General features: G+C 39.0%; 1 protein-coding gene across 1 annotated transcript; it reads right to left on the reverse strand.

Annotated features, from left to right (window-relative positions):
• Positions 1-3,566: 3,566 nt before the first annotated feature.
• SLC40A1 (solute carrier family 40 member 1) lies at positions 3,567-19,907 on the reverse strand. The gene is made up of 8 exons (XM_056495764.1): positions 19,652-19,907; positions 19,392-19,459; positions 15,083-15,242; positions 14,143-14,258; positions 13,699-13,825; positions 10,470-10,712; positions 7,914-8,573; positions 3,567-6,833 (listed from the first exon to the last, which is right to left on the reverse strand). Exons 1-8 carry the CDS (start codon positions 19,689-19,691, stop codon positions 6,514-6,516), a joined length of 1,734 nt encoding a protein of 577 aa, XP_056351739.1. The 5' UTR covers positions 19,692-19,907; the 3' UTR covers positions 3,567-6,513.
• Between the last annotated feature and the right edge of the window lie 1,391 nt (positions 19,908-21,298).

Here is a 21,298-nt window from a genome sequence, read left to right on the forward strand (position 1 = left end):
AATTTGCTCCCATCAGGCATGGCTAAACAATGCCAAGGTCAGTACAGGATGACAGAATAGTATATTGCAGTCAAGCAAATAAAACCAAAACTGTCCCAAAGAATGGGTTCTTTATCTTGTTTGGTTATCTTTAGAAGATAAATGGACTGCAGCACACTTCATACTGTAAACAGTAACTTTGACTGGCCTTACTCCAGTAGCAGCTGAACAAATATTTCTAACGTGGACATCTCCTCCTCCCCTTCCAGTTGGACAGACCACATATTTGTACAACTCCCTGTCAATTCTTACATGTGATGTGGTCAGTCCGTGGAAGGAAGCTCTCAGAAATGAAGGAATTCACACATGGCATTTATTTTTTCAGCACCCTGAGAACCAAACTGCGACTTTCTAGAAGCAGGCCCAGAAAACACATGGTCCCAGTTCTCCGAGCTGCAGCTCTTCCCTAAATCAGCAGGGTATCAACAGCTAAAGGAGCTCAAAAAAGGAGGCTGGATAGGAGATATACACATAAAATGCAGGCAGGCTCTGCACAGGAATAGTATGTGACCATTCTGAAAAACAGTGAAGGTCTCCTGTATTAAAAAGATACCCTTAAATTGTTAAAAAAGCCGTCCGGACATTTTGCTAATCCTGCAGAACTACTTTTAATAGCACATCCAGAGACTGTTTATAAACTGAAGGCAAACAGTAGGACTAGTCCACTGCCTAAGCAGCAGCTCTAGAGGAAACACTGAACTGGAAGAACTGCAAAAATATATTTCATGCAACTGCAGAAAAACAGGGCTGGAAAAAAATTGTGCCAGCTCTTGAAGATTCAGGATTGGAAACTGTACAACTTGCACAGTTTCAAGCATACTGTAATCTGACTTGGCTAATGCTCCTCTTCTCAAGCAAGATTACACATTATTTCCATCCCCTTTTACACAGGCAGGTATGGCTAGCACATCACCTCAGTCTCTAAATGTCCTCAATTCTTTCAGCCATTTCATAGAATTACAGAATGGATAATGTTGGAAGGGACTCCTAGAAGTCATTCATCCTAAACTCCCTGCTCAAGCAGTGCTCCCTGGGTAACTTTACTCAGCACTTCCTAGAGCTCTGACTGCAGCTGTTTCACTGTTCTGGCTTCTCTCTGGTTATCACTGCTGTTCAAGACAGATACAATGGAAAAATTGAATGCAAGTCTCCATTTTTTTCAATTTCAAAAAGAATGGCATCCTGTATGACTCAATTAATGAAGCATACATGCTACAAATCCCATTTCCATTTATTTTTTCGTATTTACTTATGCTTTCTCTTTATTATGCCATAACCTCACAATTACTTTCTGCAACAGTGGATAAGTATTCCATACCCAGTATTTTAAGAGTCAGTTGTGCCTAAATGTAGGGCCTTGCATTGATTTCATCTTATTTTTTTCTGGACTACTTCATCAGTTTGTTACCGTGTGTTGTCAGCCATAGAAATATTGACACTTCAGACATATTTTTACCCACTTTTTTCCAAGGACATAGAACTTACTCAACCACATCACTCCCTGCCACCTCCTTCACTTGGTTCATCCCATCTAAATATGATGAAAGAGACAGGTCTCAAAGTTTGACTTCAGCAGGTGGGCAGAGGAGAAGGCTGGAACTGTTCCTGCTCCCCAAGGCCTTTGGCAGAGCACAGGCTGCCAGGTGCTGTGTGTCCTGTCAGCTGGTCCATCCCTCCCTGGGATGTGTGAAAAGAGATTGCTCCATCACCCTATACCCAGAGTAAAAAGCAGCTGCATGCTTCCCTTGTGACCACAAGGGAAATAAAGTTTAACTAGAAAGAAATATTGGCCAATACAAGGACAAGCTGAAGTATTTGAAAAAGCATTATTGAGCAGCATGCACTTTGTCCATACTCCCTGCAAGCCTTTAAGCAAATACCCTTCTTCAGATTTTTCTGGCCTTCAGAGGGGCAAAACAGTGCCTTTTTTTAAAGCAGAAGCAAAAGATATCTTTTTTCATTAATAAAATACTTTTTATTACCCCATGCAGTTAAAGCACACACAAGCAGGTAAGAGAATGTGTAACTACAGAGGTCAAAACAGAAAAGAACTATTACTCTAACACTTACTAAGTACTTGAGAAAGACATGAATGCAGAGCACAGCACAGTAATATTCCTGGAGAACCTGAAAGTAGGCCAGCCTGGAGGCAGACAGAATGGCATTACCACCTCCAGAGTGCTGGATTCAGAAAAGCTATACCCACTAGTTGCACTCTTCCCTAGAAGAAAGTCTTTACTCTGATTCCCAGGACATCCACCATGCACTTCACAGAAGCAAAATACAGAAGTGACTGTAGTATTTTAAAATTACTAGACTTTGGAATTTCTGAGTCAGATTTCTCACCAAAGAAACAAAACAGTTTAAGTGAAGGGTCTCAGTTCACTGTTTTTCCTTTAAGGAGATTAAACTTTCATACCCCATTACCAGTGCTCACTTTATGAAAATGCTTTTGAAAACAAAAACAGTTAAATATTTCAGAAGAGAAGAATACAATACAGAATATACAATATACTTTGCCCTCCACAGGAAGGACTGATATCTCAACAACCTGGTAAGCCAAGAAGTGCAACAAGCAAACAAACAGTGGTAGGTATCTCCAGGCATTTTACCTTTGGTTGCTGAGCAGTGAATTCCTCAGGGGCTTAAAAAACTCAGAACTTTGCAAAACGCTTACAACCGAGTAAAAAAAAAAAAAAAAAAAAAATCCAGTGAAACCATCAAATAGTAAATTGTGAAGGGAATTCTTCCGTTTCAAGAAGTATTCTTTACCTATTAAATACACAATACCATTCACAAATCTTTTTCTCTGCACTTTTATATTTACAGGGTATATATACGTGTACCTACACTTCCAAGTCAGTATTGTAACACTTGTCTTAATTTGTAATCGGCAGTGAAGAAGGCAAACATTAACAACTGGGGACAAACTATACAGGTCTGCTTCTAGGAAAATCTTAGTTCAAAGAGGAATCAGTTCAGAGAGCTCCTAATGAACCAATGTAACATCCTTCTAAAGATCAATCCTTTGTGCAAACATATCCTAAATACACAAAGCCAGAAGCAGTCCTATATTAAACATTCTGAGTTTAGTCTTGAAAAGTACTTGACTACTAAAACTTTACCACTCCTATCCCTACAGTTCTTACCTACAGGTTGCTGCTACAGAAGACCATCATCTCAAAATCAGCATGGTAAAGATACATGGCAAGGTAAAATCATTTGCTTCCTGTTGCTCAGCAGGCCAAGACACAAAACTGTTCTATGGCCAATGCAAGACCCAGGCTGAGCTTGCAAGACCTTCATCTATTGTGTCTTAACTTACCACTGTGGGTGGTAAATAAAGAGCAATTCACCAAAGAGTTACAAGGTCATTGAAAGATCTTGACTACATTTGTCATGTGCTTCCTCCTCAACGCTATTTGTTTGTGCTTCCAACCCATCATACAAAAAAAAAACTTTATGCACAGGATCCATGCTAAGTGTAGCATACCCAGATACCCACAAACAGAAAAACACAGGACAAATAAGTTTTTTATGCAAATTTATTAATTAGCTTTAACAATTGTAAAACAAATCAATACTATGTCCAGCATAAGGTTGTATAATAAAATATTCTGGTAAGATTGATTTCTAGTGCGTACATTTTTAAGGGCAGTTTTCATCCAATTTGGACATTTTTTTATAAAAATAAATAAATACAAGGCCAAAAATGCTTACTTAATGAAAGTCCTGCTAAGTAAGACTTCAGGCTCCACACTGCTTCAAAGCACTACTGAGTACAGGTGTCTGCACACATCTTGGACTCGCACACAAACAGGCTGTGCTCAAGCAGCATACATTTTTTGACATCCAACACAGACCAATACACACAAGTTTTGCAATTTAAACCTCCTTATTCCTCTTCAAACTAGCATGCACTTTTCTATTTTAGGATTGTCTTGCCTTCCAGCTGTGATATGCACATATGAATCCTAACCACATCATGTTTACAAAATACAAAGCTCCAGTCCTCTCCTAATAGTACTGCACTATCTAGTGGAACTATTTATGAAACAAATTGCTACTCAAATTAAACAAGACTAAATTGTTCTTGGAGAAAGAAAAAAAAAAAAAAATAAAAGCCTTTGGGAACAGGCAGGAACATGGCAAGCTCCCAACTCTATTTGTCACATTTTTGGAGCTCTCTAGGCTTCAGAAATACATCCTCTCTAGGATGTCTGGTGCTTAGTGCTACAGCATGAAATTTTAGGCACCCTGGGTTCTGTGCACTGTAGACAGCACAAATAAAAAGCTGCATTTTCAGCTTTGCTTCCCTGATGGCCAGTGAGTCCAAGATATACAGTGGCATTCAGATGTTTTTCAAAGTGCAGTATAGAGGCGTTCACTGACATTTGGACTACCTTTATTTATATGTAACAATATTAAAATCTGGTCCCAATTTACACATGAGAAAATATATTTGGCAAATCAGAGCTATTTCACTTGCTAATGTGCTTATCATATACCACATAAGGCTATCCTTTGGACGTATTTACAAATCTATATAAGCTTGTTTTATTTGTCTTCTGACAAATTCTGCTGATGGCAAAATTCCCTTTTCCTTAAATTACACTCAGGATTGAGTCACAAATTTCAAATCTACTCTAAATTACATATTTTACTTTATTATATCAAAACAAAACTGAAATTCTTGGTCAAAGTATAAACACTTATAAACCTAGTGAAAACATCCCTGAGAAGCTTTCAGCAACATTGAGTAATTATTAGGTTTGGTCCATCAGAGGAAAATCCTGTTATTGAAAACTAAGGGCTGCCAGTCTATTGGTCATACATTGGATTTCCATTCATTCCATTTCAAACCTCTTATAAAACATTGTATCTGACACAAAAGCCACTAGAGGTTCTTTACATTCTTTGACAGATAATTGTTATAAAATTTGTGATGACCAGATTCAGCCCTGGTGTAACGCCTTTAATTTCAATGGAGTTCACACACTTACATTCCAGGGTTGAGTCTGGTAACATATGACTGTGAAGGACAGTACCTAAAATTAAACAAAACACCTTAAAAATTACAGAGGGTACTTTCTACAAGTTGCTGACATTGCTTTTGCATACTACTTATTTTACAAGCGAACATTTTACCAATATTTAAATTTAGAAGTCAGACTGCCAAGCCATAAGAAAACTCAGAACACCACCAGGTTCAACTCTACTGAGAAAGCAAAGTGCGTAGTTTCCACAAAAGTGCACAACAGGGTTAATGACTATGGAAGTACTGTGTTAGTACACATGCAGGGTAAAAAAAAAAACCAACAAACCAAAAAAAGGCAAGAACTTATTGAACAGAGGGGATGTATCATTTTCATTGCTCTGAAGTTGCTTTAGAGGGCCTCTCAGTCTATCATCTCACCATATTTTAGAACAAAGTCAAAATTCACATAGACATCAGAAAAATGCAAGTAATCCACCTTTTGCCTGAAATATTAGCTATTTTCAAATGCAATTGTTTTCAGAAACCCTATTAAAGCCTGATATATTGGAAAAGTAACTAAAGCTGCTTGTATTCTGAGGCAAAAACTAAAGTTAGCACTAGAATTTATTTTTCTACCAATACTACTGACCTTAGCACTTTCTGCTACATCAAACCCGAGCAAACCTGCCATTTGCAATTTAAAAGCCATGCTTTGTAATATTACATCAATAGCTTCTGCTAAATAAGGCTGTTTTACTCTAAGAAGTGCAACAAAAGTGTAATACAATATCTTGTACCTAACAGTTGTCTAATTTGTGAGGAAACATGCAAAAAACCTGCAAAGGTGTTTCCATAAAGTTAAACCAAAACATAAAATACTATAAAGGTTTTGGGACCTAAAAAAAAATTGAGTTTACTAGAAGAATCCAAGAAGGATTATAGAATATTTTGAGTTAGAAGGGGCCCACAAGGACTATCAAAGCCCAACGAGAGGATGCTTATAACAGTTTAAGAATATAGGAGAGAAGAACTGTTCATGGGAAAGGAATATTGGAGAAAAACTCCAAACAACCAAATACTATATAAAAACTTATTCTGAACTAACTAAAAAGAAGGACAAGACCTCATTTTACTCAATGAACACAAGAATTAGTCAGAATTCATGGTAAACTGAGTAAGGATAACAACTTAACCACTTCACTCTGGGGGTCAGCAGTGGAACTACAACAGCATTTTTGTGATCAAACACAAGACTTGAAACTTGTGGGGAACCTTCGATACTGCAGCTGTCAAGATGCAACCAGGCTGTCCTCTGCCAAACATGAAACATTTACAGGGTCATTGTAAAATGAATTTTCTCTCTTGGGACAGCTTCCCCAAACAGCTAAGTTATACATTCAACTCTAGAGAAACACCTCAAACAGGGTCATAAAAGGAAGTATATGTGCTTAACCATGGTATTTGTGAAGCAAAATTAGTAAGAGAAGCGAATCCTTTCAGACAGTAGATGTATTACCAGGTGGTGAACTGTCAGGGGCTGCTTTGGGATCAGGAGTGTGACAAACAAAAAGCTGTTTTCCCAAGCTTTTCTGGGCAAATCTGAAGTACATTATGTGACCCATTGCAACAAAAGACACAGAAATAAGCACCAATAAGCCAAAAGCTTCAGGGTTTGGGGCCAAGATGACCATGATGAAGTGCAGCAAGTCAAGAAGATAATTCATGGAGTTTTGGACACCATTTATGATGCCTCTTTCAGATTCTATGACGTTTTCTTGGAGTAACTGTGTGACAGTCAAATCAAAGGACCAAAGGCCTATGGAGAGAAAAAACAGTTACTCATACTGCTAGGATTCTCATGGCAAACTTGCACTGGCACAATTCATCACTTCTGCCAAAAATGTATCAGATATCCTCTTGTTGACTAGAACTGATTTCACACTCACAGTCAAAAGCAATTTACTTTCCTTTTACAAAAATTTTCTGAAAAAATATATAAACTTGACACCTTAAGTTGCCTGTCACATCCTGTTTCATCGTGACTACTGAGCCAATGTTTTACTCATCCTTTCCTTGTTTAAATAGCTGGCTTACAGCTATTTACAGTGTATTCATGCTAGATGCAATCACTAAAAACCTGAAAAAAAAAACCAAACATCTTTTAAACTATACAAAAATACACAATTTCAAATGGTTGACATTAGATTCCAAACTGGCTTAATCTGTTCATGATCCAGCTTTAGCACGTTATCTTGCAAACAAACTCAATACATGCGAATCAAGTACTTTGTTCTTCCAGAATTCAGCAAAAAAAAATACAGAAACTGAGGATAATGATTCCACAGATGACCATTACTGTTCAGTACATTTATCTGTGACTGCCTATTCTGTTATATATAAATATATACAGATACCTAATACTACACTAACCAGCAAAGCCTCAAAAAATTAATCTGCCAACCAAATCAAAACTTCCTTTTCTAAACACCAAGACCATTTAAATAAGTAAATAATTAGTAAACTGTGAAATTTGAAGGTTTTCATAGCAGATGTGCTTAGTGTCATTTCCTAGTAACAAGTGGTTTCATTTGGTTGTGAAGACAAATAATTTGGAGACAAGCTTTCCAAAAAAATACGTTACAATCATCTTCAAATGTGGTAAACTTTTCTCCTGCTAGTGACATACAATATTCATGAAATTAGTACTGCATTCTTCACCCTAGCAATGCTATTGCAGGATCATTTCATTTTTATGTGAAGTACAATCAACTGGCCCTAGAAACAAGATGTAATACTTCAATTATTGCCTCTAATTCTAAAAATCAATTGTATTTAGTTGAGAGGCACTGTAATGTTTAGAATTAATAGCAGATTGTAATAGAGATGTAATACTTACCAACTCTAGCAGCAATGACTCCTGCAAACAGGAGACTAACAGAGAGTAAAGGCACGGGCTCAGGACTCATCTCTGGGTCACTGTCAGCAGGAGCAATAGACCCGTTCAACACGTTGGGCATTCCAGTTGCCAAAATCATTTCAGGTTCTGGAGATGCTATAGTAGGCAATGGCTCATTCTCAAACAGCCTGGCACTGATGTCAGCAAATGGGGAAACAGTCAAATCCATAGGACTTCCAGGCATAAATACAGAGATGACACATAAGATCAGACAAGCCAACTGAGCAACTCCAGAAATCAGGCCCGTGCGGATGAGGCCACACTTGCGCCGGAGCCAAGTGAAAGCTACTGTTCCCATGATTCCAGTGACTGCTGAGGCACCCATGAGGAGGCTTAGCACAGAACCACTCAGCCCCTGAGTGTATGCATAGCCTGTAGTGATACAATCGAATCCCAGAACAGTCATATACAGAAATGCAAGGCCCATGCCTGCAAGGAACACTGGCTGGTTGTAGTACGCAACCCATCCATCCCGGAACGTTATGAAAGGCTCGGCAATCCGGGCAGTGCAGCCGACTTCCTTCTCCTGCTGGGGCTCAAAGCCAGTTACATCTTTCTCAATAATTAACTGTACTCCTTCAGCAGGTTTTGTGTCACTCTCTGTAAACAGAAATGGAGCTGTCAGACACACTCCTGCCTGCAAACTGCACAGTGTAAAGCGACAGACAACTATTTGCCATAAGCTTACTACTGCAGAAGTGCATCAGTCAAACTCCACTACCAAGCTTTCTCTTAGGTATCTAAACTAAAATCATTTAAACTATTCTTAAATCCTACCTTGGGAGTAAGATCAAGTAAAGCTTATCCCTATCAATATAATGAATTAAACAGTGATAGGAGAAAGCACTGCCTGCTTCTAGACTTGTGACTGAATGCTCAAGCTCCACAGAGAAATTATTTGCCTAATGAAAGTGTCAGGTAGCATTTTAACACAGCTTCGTATGCTTAAAAGCATTAACTGAAAAAAGAAGGGAATATTTAAACATCTGTCAGCATCCCATGTCATGGAAAAAGGCTAAAGCCTGTCCAGAGCCAAAAGCTTTCAAAAAAACTGACTTAAAAAAAAACAAACCTGAAAACCTACGCATTTCTACAATTCCATTCTCACTGTAATAAAGGAAAAAGGCACTTCCCTGATCACAAACAAAAATCCAAAAACTCACAGCAGTATTTATACTAGTAAAGAGGACAGAAATTCTACAAATGTCTGGATGCCTGAGCAGTGTTTTTACACTAGTAAATTCAAAACTAACTCCACATACAACAAGTGAGACACACAAAGTAGTTCAGCAGCTTTTAAAAACACAGCTCTTCTAATGAAATCAAAATACTGCAACAGCAAGGATTAAGAAGTGTTTCCTACATATTGACATTTGCTAAATGCTTCATTCTCAAGAAGTATTTAGGAGTCAGTTCCAAAGCTATGGAGCCTTCTACACTCCCTAATACTAATACAGTTCTCTAATACCCGACTGCAATCAGCCTGGTCCAACAGCTTACTGGACCAGCTATTACCACCATGGATCTAATGGCTAGGAAGATAGATCTCTTCAGGATTTTTAATAGCAGCTTTCTAATTCACAATATATTCAGGCAAGATTGTTAGTTAACATTTAAACAAAACTCCAGAATTCTTCATATTTACAATAAAAAAATCAACTAAAAAAACCAAACAACAAAATCCAACCAAATGCCCACCACCTACTGGAGCTGGGAGGCCATAACATGAGCTTCCAGTAGTATCCATATACTAAAAAAGATGGGGAAACACTTAAGCTTAGTATTTCAGCATCTGACATTTCTACTACTTCACAACAAAAGGTCTGTTTCTGAATTTAAGATCCTGCTATTGAATCTAGCTAAAGTAATGTTAATATAAATTTTTAGTGTTACTTATAGTAATAGCCATAGTCATCTACACTGCAAATCCCACTTGTACTGCTTTGCCAAGGAAGCAGAGCTGAAGGCCAAAAGAGTTTTTTTTCCTCCACCATTTCCTTGAACATGTAAAAATCATTCAGTCACACCAGAATAGAAATATGACCATCTATTCTACAACCTCTTGAAAGCCTCTTAATACTATGTGAAAGCAGAGAAGAGTTAGCAAGGGATAGTCTTACAGAGGCTGTAGACACTACAGAGACAAGGGTCTGGTCCAGCTTATCAGCTATAGTATAGATGGATAGGAAGATCCCCTATGATCAGCCTAAAGTTACATAGAAGATTTACTCTAAGGGGTTAATGAAGAGGAGAGAATTAATTCTTGGGCTGCATTTTATGAAAAGCTCCTCAAAAAGCTGCACAAAGTATTGTTGCTTAGATTCAAGTCTCTGGTATCTACTCCCCAAACCTGACATCTCCAAGCTAGAAGTAGAAAGCTATTTAGCCTCAAAAGCACTCAAAGCAGTGCCTGTAGAAGACAAAAGTCAACACTTGGCTTGACTGATGCAAAAAATATACAGTGAATTGAAATAGCCACTTCTGTGTTTTCAATACCTTTCTTTACATTCAGCTGTTTCAGTTCCGATGCTTCGACTTTTGCAGATTTGCGAGCCAGAGTAGGGGTTTTCTGATAAACCTTCCAGAGCAACAGATATTCCACACACATTGACATCAGGTTCCAGCCAGAGATGAATCCACAGCCAATCATTGGGGAGCCAAATGTCATTATCTGACCAACAGCCATTGGGGCCAAGATATTGGTCAGCTGATCAATTCTTCTTATTGTGGCATTCATATCTGTCAGAAATTATTTGATTATATGAAATGACTGGTGAACACTTACAGTGACATATTCACTAACATAATTGTGAATTGCACATGTATAAAGGTAAAGCTACAAGTCTTGCTCCAACTGCAACTGGTTCCAGGAATAACCAGAGGCACCTTCAAACTTCAATGTTTAAGTTCACTGCAATCAACCAAGGTGTATGTAAGCCAAATCCCTACTCCTGCCAGTTTTGCCTGCATGAGGTCTTCCAGGTTTAGCATGCTGGGTTTACTATGGCAGCATAGTCCTGTTCATTATGAGATCAGATCACTTTTACACAGCACTGATACTGTGAACTCTGAGCTCTACCCCTGTGACACTCAAACCTAGCTCAGCTCCAGGCATCTCATAAGGTAGAACTGTACCTTGGGAAGATAGTAATTTATCTCCCAACATGTATTTCTTAGCCTCTTCCATTTACTTCTAATATCTGGTGACCATAGAACCACCATGATAGCAGCAGAACTTTGAAGTGGCTTTTCCATTTCCTTTTTAAGTCACATTGGTCAATGGCAGCTCTAGGCATCCTTAGATCTTACTGAGCAAAGTCCTCACTCCTTTCAGGTCCTTTGATGTTTACAGTCAAAACATGCAACCCTTTCTCAGCACAAATGCATCTTTCATTTGCTGTTAAGGAATGCCTCACCCTCAATCTTATCTACTTCACTGTCATTAAACTGTCTGGGTTCCTGTAAGTTTTCAATTAGTAGTGCCATTCTTCCACTCCTAAAAGTTGCTAGACAGTGGTTTCACACATGAAGCCCCTTTTAGAGTCCTACTGTAAAATTCGAGCTCTTGAAGGGCAAGTAAAATTCTACATCAGCATGAAGCTGCTTTATTAAATCTATAGAGAATTACTCCTTGCCGAGAAACATTCAAGTTACTCTATTTCAAGGTGAATTCAATGTTAACCTAGTTAACCCTCAGACAAATAGGTTAGATACTTGCATAATATTTGGCATTAAAAATTTTAACTAACCTACCTTTGTTTTTTGAGTTATTTGAGGAAGGCTAATAATTCCATTCAGAAAAACGTACAAAGAGTGAACAGGAAAACTAATCAAGGGCAACAAAGGAAAAAAATCAGGGTAAGGTTTCATTTCCCTATTCCACTAACTTGCATAATTAAGATTTGTCTTTGAGGAAAGGTAACAATGCAGAGATGGATAACAGTATTTGCTGCAAAGTCAGCATCAGCACTTTTTTTTTTTTTAAAGTTAAGGAATTTCAACAGTCTCTGGGTTATAGCACAGTTAAACAGCAAACAAGCCTCTTCAGCCTGGAAGGGATGATTCAGATAAATCTGTTGAACTAAGGCACTTAATCCAGTGGTTGTTTGCATTCTCAATCAAGTCTTAAGAGAGCTTCCAGTAACCTCTTGCCTGATTTCTCAGTACAAAATATAAGTGGTCATACAATTGTGCCTGAGCTCGTGAAGCAGTAAAGAGGCAGGACTGAGTTCCAGGCAGCAGTTCACTGCAGGTGTGGTCTGTACTTTACCTCATGTGCACTATGCCAGGGATGGGGGAGATTATTTGCTGAGTAAGATCTGACATAAGAATAAAGTTTTAAGAGTTCTCATTAACCTAAGAGTTTTTACATATAGCTGCTATTTTTCTACCTGTGATTCACATGGATGAATAAAGTTCACCTGTATTGCTGCTCTACAAAAGGCATGACCTAGAAAGGCACTGTAAGGTCAAAATAAAAGATCAGGGAGGATAATTTGTAGACTGGGAAATAAAAATATGACACTTGTATTACATGTAAGAATTAGCCTTTCCTGGATGAAATGGGTAAGTAGTATTTCTTCACTTGAGATAAACATCACGTAAGAATCTGGAATGCAGGACTGAAATTTCCAAAAGGACTCTGAACTTTATGGGCAATTTAGGCAGCTTTATACAAAATTAGAGTCCAGAAGCTGAAATGCTGTCTAAGCTTGAAGACATCCAAACTGTATCAGACTTAAACTTTAGCTCCAGAGTTAGAAGGTCTGGGTAATGTTACACTGTTCTGTGCCTTGTTTGCAGCCCAGTATCAGTTCCTCTGTCTGAGAAGGCTCAAGTCCCCTTATGGGGTCGATTCAGAGCCCATACAGCCTGACCAAATTCATCACAAAAAATGCTGGTTTCCATGCTGTGTTACAATCAGAGGAGCAGCACAGCCAAGGATTGTTGTATACCCTTTGGTGTAATTTGCCTTGTGCACCCTTGGTGAGAGTCCCAGTCTCTCACATCCAGGAAGTGTCACGACTGCCAAGCTGCAATAGGATATGAATGGGAATCATATCCTAGTAGTAGTATCAATGCCACTGTGCAAGTGCAGGGCACAGGGGGAGAAGCAAAGAAGCAAAAAAAAAAATATTTTCTAGGCAAAAGATGGTTTAGTCTGTAGTCAGTGCTCAGAAGCACCAGATGTCAAAGGAAAGCAGAGCTTCCAGTTCCAACTGAAGCAAAGTACTCACAGCTCTGAGTTAGACATCTAATGCTAGATAAATGTGCTTACATGCATAGTTTTACCTACTGGCAATTTCCTCATATACCTACTTAACTGTTCTGGACTTCATTCTCATGCATCTTTCTCTGATCCCTATGAGAGAAGCCCAGTTACGCAAGAGTTCTCTGTTTCATTCCAGGGACCTAAAAATAAAGTATTGCAACACTTGGCTTGTTCAACAGGACTAGTTTTCCTAACAGAGCTGCAGAAGTACTAAGAGGAGGGCAAAACAAATTTAGGGATGCCAAACTGAATTGTAAGCACAACAGTAATTTGTGATCTCAGTTGCTGTGGTCCAGAGCGAGGAAGAGCAAAATAAAGGCTGCCCTTTTACTTGAGGTTTTCTTATAATATCTGGAACTCAAAGATGCACTGATCTCTAGTCTTAAAACAAAAATAAAATCAAGTTTAGAAAGTAAGACATGCAAGGTATTATAAAGGCAATATATGTATCACCTGCCAGTTTGCTTCTGTCTTCCCCTGCAACCACAACAATCCAGTCCCTCTGAATTGTGATCGCTGTGGCAGTGCTGGCCAAATTGGCAATATTTGCTATTGTGATAACCAGGATATAGCACAATGTCTAGAGAGATAAAGGGAAAGAGTTATAATGTAAGAAAACTGATGGAGATCTCCACTTTCTACACAAGCAGAAAATAGTTTTATATTTGATTCCACATATTTTAGCATTATTCTTCACACAAAACGAGATCAAAGTCTACAATTCCTGGCAGAAAATCATCATCTCTGTTTACCTAACAAGTGCTGTTCCATTTGCCAGTTCTGGCTCCCAGAAATGTCTATACAGATTAGAGGAAAAAGAATAAAATTCATCCATCTCCCATGATTCCCAAAGTTTCTTCATAAATTAATTTCTTATTAATAAGTTGAAGCACTCACAAGAAGCCATCCATGGTATAATGTCAAGAGCTGTGTCTTAAACAAGAAGATAATCATCAGGATAACACCACACAGGATGACAGATGAATTCTGCACAATCAAGGATGTCTGGGCCACTGTTTCAAACCAAACAGAGAGCAACAGTTATGAACATAAGAATGAGCTAACTATAGCCTTAAGGTGGACATAATTAAGGAACACACAGAAATTCATTAAACAACTCTAATTTCCTAGTCTCCCCCAAAATACAAGTGGCAAAAGTATACTTCATAGTAGATTCTGAATCTTCCACTGTCTTAGAGAAACAAACTAATGTCTAATGTATCTTGATTTACACTCTAAGTAGGTCTTCTCTCAATCTAAGTCCCTGTTTAAATGCTGACAGTATGTTTCAAGTAGTAAAAACCTAGCTCAAGCCTCTAAAAATCATATTCAACCTACCATGGAAGGCATACTATTTTGAAAATTTTTGGAAAGTAAAACTTCATTTGAAGAATTTGATCCCATTTTATTTATAAAACAGACTAGAGCATATATACAATAAGCACAATGCAAATGCAGCGTGTTTACACTTAAGTGAAAGATGCTTGCATCCAGACAAAAGACAACAAATAATACAAGTTTATGTTAGTGTTTTAATACAAAAAGAATTTGGTCTGTAGTCCTTAAAATTACATATTTTTACCTTTTGTTTTCCCATACATCTCTACACATCACATGGGTTTAGCCTGAGTAACAGACATCGTGACTTACAACTGTTTTCCTCCTGTCTTTGTATATTTGTACAACCACCACCACTCTGAAACCACTCTGCCCTTTTCAGAAGAGATGAGCAAGCCCCATTCTCATATTTGACTTGAGGAATTAACTCTGTTAGCTTCACCTTTTTAACATGAATTTGATCCATCCTGAAGTAAATAACCTGCTCTATGCATCTAACCTTTGAGTCTGGAGTTCTTGTCCACCCAGTCTCCAATAAGGGCTCCCAGGAGAAGAACAGATCCTGCCACAACCAGGCCATAGACAGCAGTCAGGAGTAAGCTGTTTCCATAAAGTTCAACCAGGAATACAGACACAGCAAAATGCCACATACGATCTCCCTTTAAGAGTAAGAGAACATACACAACATTATTGGCTGTTCTTTAGAAGTACACAGGTCCACTATTTGACTACAGGTCTGTCAAATGTCTGTAGTAAATTAGAGGTTTGTTACACACACAGAGGTGGTGCAGGGGTCTTTGTGGTTGTTGGTTTCTCAGGAGGTTTTTTAATTGCTACAGCCTGTCACCATTGATTTTATCCCAGTATCATTAAGATCATCTATCCTAACCAAGAGACTTATTACAGCTTATAGTACCACAAATCAAAAAATCCCAGATATTTTCTATTAATACATTACCGGATAAAGTCTGTCACCAGCCACATCCAACAAGTCTCAAAAAGCTTACACAAATTCTGTAGCACAGATCAAATATTAACAACAGATTTACTGATCGCTATTTAAGTAACTTTTCAAGGCAGCAGTTTGCTCTTAGATGATCAAAGCTTAAGTGCTGCTTTATACCACAAGTGAGTCAAGAAGAAACAAGTCATAGAAATCAGGATAGATATGGGTAAATGTTAATTGAAGTTTCTGAAATCAACGGACTTCAGCTGTTTTTAGTTTTCAGCACTGGCAAATTACTCAGAGGAGGTAGAATAGCATAGGTCATTTAACCTGTTGTAAACTAGTTTAACCTATTTAGCCTATCGCAAATTTAACCTAATACCTAGAACAAAACATTCATGTTCTTATACCACTTGCTACAGCTACAAAAAAGGACGCCTAAATTATTAAAACACATTCAAGTCATTTTCACTCCATTCTAAACATTTTAGGATTGCTAATAAATACATGGAGGTTTTTGTTGTCACATCTCCCTTTACTTTTAAACATATTGCAGCAATACAGAAAATGCTTTTTATAATCAGAAACAAAGCAGATGAATAGAAATCATTCATATCATTCTACAGCACACAGGTTGTTTAATCAGGGTCCCTAACATTAGTCTTCAACAAACTAAACATGAAACTGTTTTCTTCTGCTGCTTTATCTTAAACAAACAAGTGCTATGTGATACAGTAGAGTACAAATTTCTAAGGACCTCAAATATTCAGAAGGGTTGGGAGAGGTATAACATAAAAGTACTTTTAAAAAAAATCAAAGCCAGCCAAATCTAACTTACCATGTAACACAGCAATCAAGAGATACAAAAAAAATCTCATATTTGGAGGGTCCAAATAACTGCAAAGTGTGATTAGTCTTCAGTACAGTATAAACACAAAAAACACTTGCCTTTTAATGTTATTTGAGTTCACTGAAGTAGATTTCTGTAAATATTGTAACATGTAAACTTGGATACCTGTTTCATTAAATAGACTGAAAAAAATTATACTCCAATCATGGAAAGAAAATTTCATCTATTTAATAAAATCTTAAGGTACTTATATGCTTTTTTAAACTTAATCCAATGACAAATGCTACTATAAGCACGATCATCTTATGTCTCTTCATATATATTTAAACCATTTTTCTCTCAAGAGACACCTCAAGCCTTTTGTAAATATATTCCACTTACATTCCATGGTTAGTTAGTAGAAATATATAGAAAAAATATCCCAGCAATGAATGCACAGGCATATAATTTCCCAATTCCAGCTTTCACTCAAACTTAGTACAACCTGAGGTGGTACTTTATAGAATTTCACTTAAAATACATGCAGGTGAATTAACCCAGATAACTGCTTATTAAGCTAGAAAAATGAACCAAGAAATACATACATATTAAGTTTGGGTTTTTTCTTTATGCACAAATGTTTCAGTTACTGGGTTCTGACAAAATGGAAAAGGCATTAAAAAAACAAACACCTAAGCATGTGCAAGTCAGTGCTAGCCACCACTGTCAGAGTGAAAAACTCAATCTCATGGAAAGGTTCCTTTGATTCCAGAGGCATCATGATTCTGCTGTACACTTCATCTAAGAGCCTGTGAACACTGTTCAGCTTTATCCAACACATTTACCCAGAGTATTTTGATCAGGTCAACCCAGAGATAATTTTCGGGGAAATCACAGCTGTTACAATCTGAAAGTGTGATTTTCTTTCAAGAATTCAAAACCATAAAGAATAGGCAAAGATAGAGGAGAAAACAAAATTAGTGAATTGCAGAGCTTTGTAGCAGGTATGTCATTTCAAGCTAAGATCTATTGAAATTTGAACTACAAATATTTTCTTCAGAAACAGGCAGATCCTTGATTACATACACTTAGTCCCACCTTAAAATGTCTCAAAATGTGGCCATTTCAAAGCTTCTAAATAGCTGCAGCTGTTCAGCATCACTATCCTTTTAAAGACAGCTCCTCCCCTTCTGTAATTATAATTACCCTTATAATCACCTTATACTGAATGTATACAATCCCACGTCAGAAGTGAAGCCAGCAAGTTGATGAATAGCCAGGCTACCACCTACTGACAGCCTCCTGAGGCACACAGATAAGGCTGGGAAGTTGCAATCAGCTGATCTCCTGGGAAACATTAGGCCTGACACCAACAAGGTAAACCCAGTTCCAAGCTGTTCCTCCTTTATTGTTGAGGGATAGACAGCAACAGCATAAGGTCTGAGACTCCAGTTCAGCATTGTTGTCCAGCCTATTAAGATCCCTGAGGCCAGACACATACTCAAATACTTTACTGAGCAAGGGCCCAACAGAGCCTAGACTTTGTTCAAGTCTGAACATTTCTGGAGATGTGACATGTTTAATCATTTACAGCTTCTCTCGGCATTTGGGAATGGCATAGTAACACAGAAACCTAATTAGCTCTCTCAATTACAGCAAAACCCCATTTCTCTCAGGTTTTGTACTGTGGAGAGAGCCACTCTAAGACAAATATGATCTATTAGTTGGTGCTCTGGAGATTCAGGTATTTGTTTACTGTTCCTGGTAGCAAAAGCCTTCACAGTACAGGAACACCAAAGCTTAGGAGATACTAAAGATGAAGTCTTGCACCCAGTTCTGTCGAAGTAAGTGTTGCAGAGTAACTACTATTGTTTAGGCAGACTTGGCTGGGGCTTTTTGAGTCAAGATTTTCAGCACAAAATGCACCAGGACACAACCAGGAGTATCCCGTTAATATTGCTAAACAGACATCTTGTAGTCTACCATTTGTTACTGTGTGCAAGACTGTCTTCTAACTCTGCTTTGTCACTATTACTCAGGGACTCAAAGCAAGCCCACGGCAGAGCTGTGAAGCACTGATCCGAGAAGAGTAAGCAGGGTTGGCCAAGCTGCCAGTGAGAACTTTGTGGGCATGACTGACAAAAACTGGGCATGCAGGCAACAGCCCTGACCTCTGAAGGAGCTGCTCAGCTCTCTGCTTTTCAACATTAACAACTGCCAAAATATTGCACTTGTTTCAATAAACATTTGATACCACTCAAAGACTTCTTTCATTAAGAGAAAGATCAGTACAACCTTTCAGGTTAGTGAAAGCAAGAAGCTCCAAAGTTAGGCATGCATTTTTGTAACTGAGATGAGCCATTCGTTTAACACATATCTCAAACCAGTCCAAGTGCAGGACCAAAACACAAAACAAGGAAAATAGGGGCAAAATTTCCATTTATTTTTGAACCAAGCAATTGTATAGAGACCTATGATTGTGTTAAAATGCACACATACTCTTAATTTTATTCTGTGGAACAGAACTAGACTGTCTATTTTTAGTGCATATCTTAAGGTAGCTTTTTTTAGTATTCTTCATGTGAGTAAAAACTGGTAAATCATATTAGCACAGAAGGAAAGCATTTCAGGAGGCAAACGATTTTAGAGAGGACAACTCTTTCAACAAGTTAGCTAGTGAGTGACAGTACTGAGTCCACTGTAAACACTGAGCATTTCTCTTTAAAAAGTATGTAAGTCCTTTACATATATTGCTGTCCATTCTTCTCCTCTATAAAGAGTGTCACTGGTTCTAGTTATTTACAAACATTAAAAGGTACAGAAGTAGTCCCTCCAAAAGTACTGCACTACAACTAAACCTACTGCAACGTACCTTGTAAAGATTATGAAGACTTTTAACAGCAAGGTGTTGTAACAAGACCTCTATGGTGGTGCGCTAATTTGCAAAGATTTTTGGAGAGCACCAATAAAGCTCAGGTAAATCACAGCCAGATTAATAAAATCCTACTTCTACCAGGCCAGTATTTTACTTACCCAAGTGGACAGTGCATGTCCAAGATAAAGAAGAAACTTTGCAGACGTAAAATAGGCAATCACAGATCCTAAATGAGAAATAAGAAACAGATGCTAAAGCAGATGCGGGCACATCCACCGCATTTCGGTACAGCGGGCGCAGTTCGCTGCCGCGGACACCGTTCTGGGACACGGCGCGATCTGGTGCCCCCCACCCGCGGCAGCCCCGCCCGGCCACCCGCGCCCGGGAACCGCTCGGGACGCGGCCCGCCCGCACTGACCGCCGCGCCGCCGGCCCTCCGGCTCCGCTGCCCGCGCCATGCCGGCCCGCTCCGCCGCTTGCTGCCGAGAGAAGGGGGGACGCGCGGCTTCGCTCCGTGTTGCCTTCCCCGACTTAGCTAGCACTGTAGCTGAAGTCGGAAAGCCTTGGCCTTATGCGCCGCGGGCGGCGGGGACGCTCCGCCGCGGAGGGGCCGAGCGCCGCTCGACGCCCGGCTCGCTGCTCGGGGCTGCCGAAAGCGTCGGGCTAGGAACCGGCCCGCACCGCCCTTTGTACGCGGCGGCGGCACCGCCCCCGCCCGGCCCGCCCCGGGGGCGGCCCCGGCCCCGGCGCCAGCACCGGCAGCGCCAGGGCCCGGCGGAGCGGGAGGAGCGGCGCCCGGGTGCCCGGGGAGGCAGCGCGTGGTGCTGCAGCCTCGGCTCCCGGGCACCGCGGGTGAGACCCCAGCAACCGGGAGCCCCTTAGTCCTGCCTCTGGCTCGGCTATCTGCTGTTGCCTTTTTGTTTCCTGGCATTTTAAAAAACGTGACGTCCTTGAATATGCAGATTCAAGAGGCTGGGGTTGTAAGAGAAGTGCCAAGTACTACCAGCCTTTGGTTAAAACACTGCCAAGGACAGTGCTCTCAATTCCAAGAAAAAAACCACCCTAAACAGGGTACCAAAATTCAAGCTATTTAATTGAAATGGCATTTCTATTCTAGTGAAGATGATGTAGAATTGACCCAGTTGCTGCTGGCTCAGGCTCTCTGCTTCAGATGAAGCATCCCAGTTCCTACCATAAATACTTTTTTTTGCACACTATGTGACCTACTTTTGATATTGACCACCACAAAAATCTACGTGTTTGTAGAACTTAAAAACGGTCTGAATATACAATAAGCTAGATCTTTTTCAGGATACTATGAAAATATTTAAGAATTATCTGTCCTTGTGTGGTTTAAATCATGATTGTTCTTGGCTGCCAGAGCTGAGATAATCTTTTCATTGTGTAATACTGTGAAGTTCCCTCCTCTGTGTGTAAAATTGCTTTTTGTTTGCGTTGTGGGTTTTTTTGTTTGATTTTTTTGTTGTTATTGGTTGGTTGGCTGTTTTTTTCCCCCAAGTATATAGGCCATCCCAGAAATAAATGCCTGACATAACAGACCAATAACCTGTCCTGGTGTTGCCCCTCCTGTGATCTTGTTCAAAGTATTCTTACATTAATTAGATGACTTTCTATGCATGAATCATGGATTATACTTTGCATAATGGGAACTATACCTTGGGAAAAAATAATTCAGAAATAAAATTTCATATATACATAAGAAGCCTAAAATTGCTATTTTAATGGGATTGGTTATCCTAGGTGAGTTAAGTGTTTCTTCTTATGGTATTTTCCTTAAAATTTTGCAGAAAATCTTTACTCAGATTGGCATCAAAAGCAGAGTAAATTTTCTTGATGGTTTTTCTTATAAAGCCTTATTGCTGTACTCTTCTTTTATAACAGCTAAAAAGATAATTACTTTTCCTAAACCTTAACAATTTCAATATTATTAGTCCATGTTAAATAAAAACCCATACAACATATCAAAACTGGTATTTAGTGGTTTTAAGTGTCTTAACTGTCGGTTCTTTCACTTCTACTAACAAGGGCAGTGTATTCCACAGGT

This window comes from Oenanthe melanoleuca, chromosome 7, assembly GCF_029582105.1.
Source record: "Oenanthe melanoleuca isolate GR-GAL-2019-014 chromosome 7, OMel1.0, whole genome shotgun sequence".
NCBI lineage: Eukaryota > Metazoa > Chordata > Aves > Passeriformes > Muscicapidae > Oenanthe > Oenanthe melanoleuca.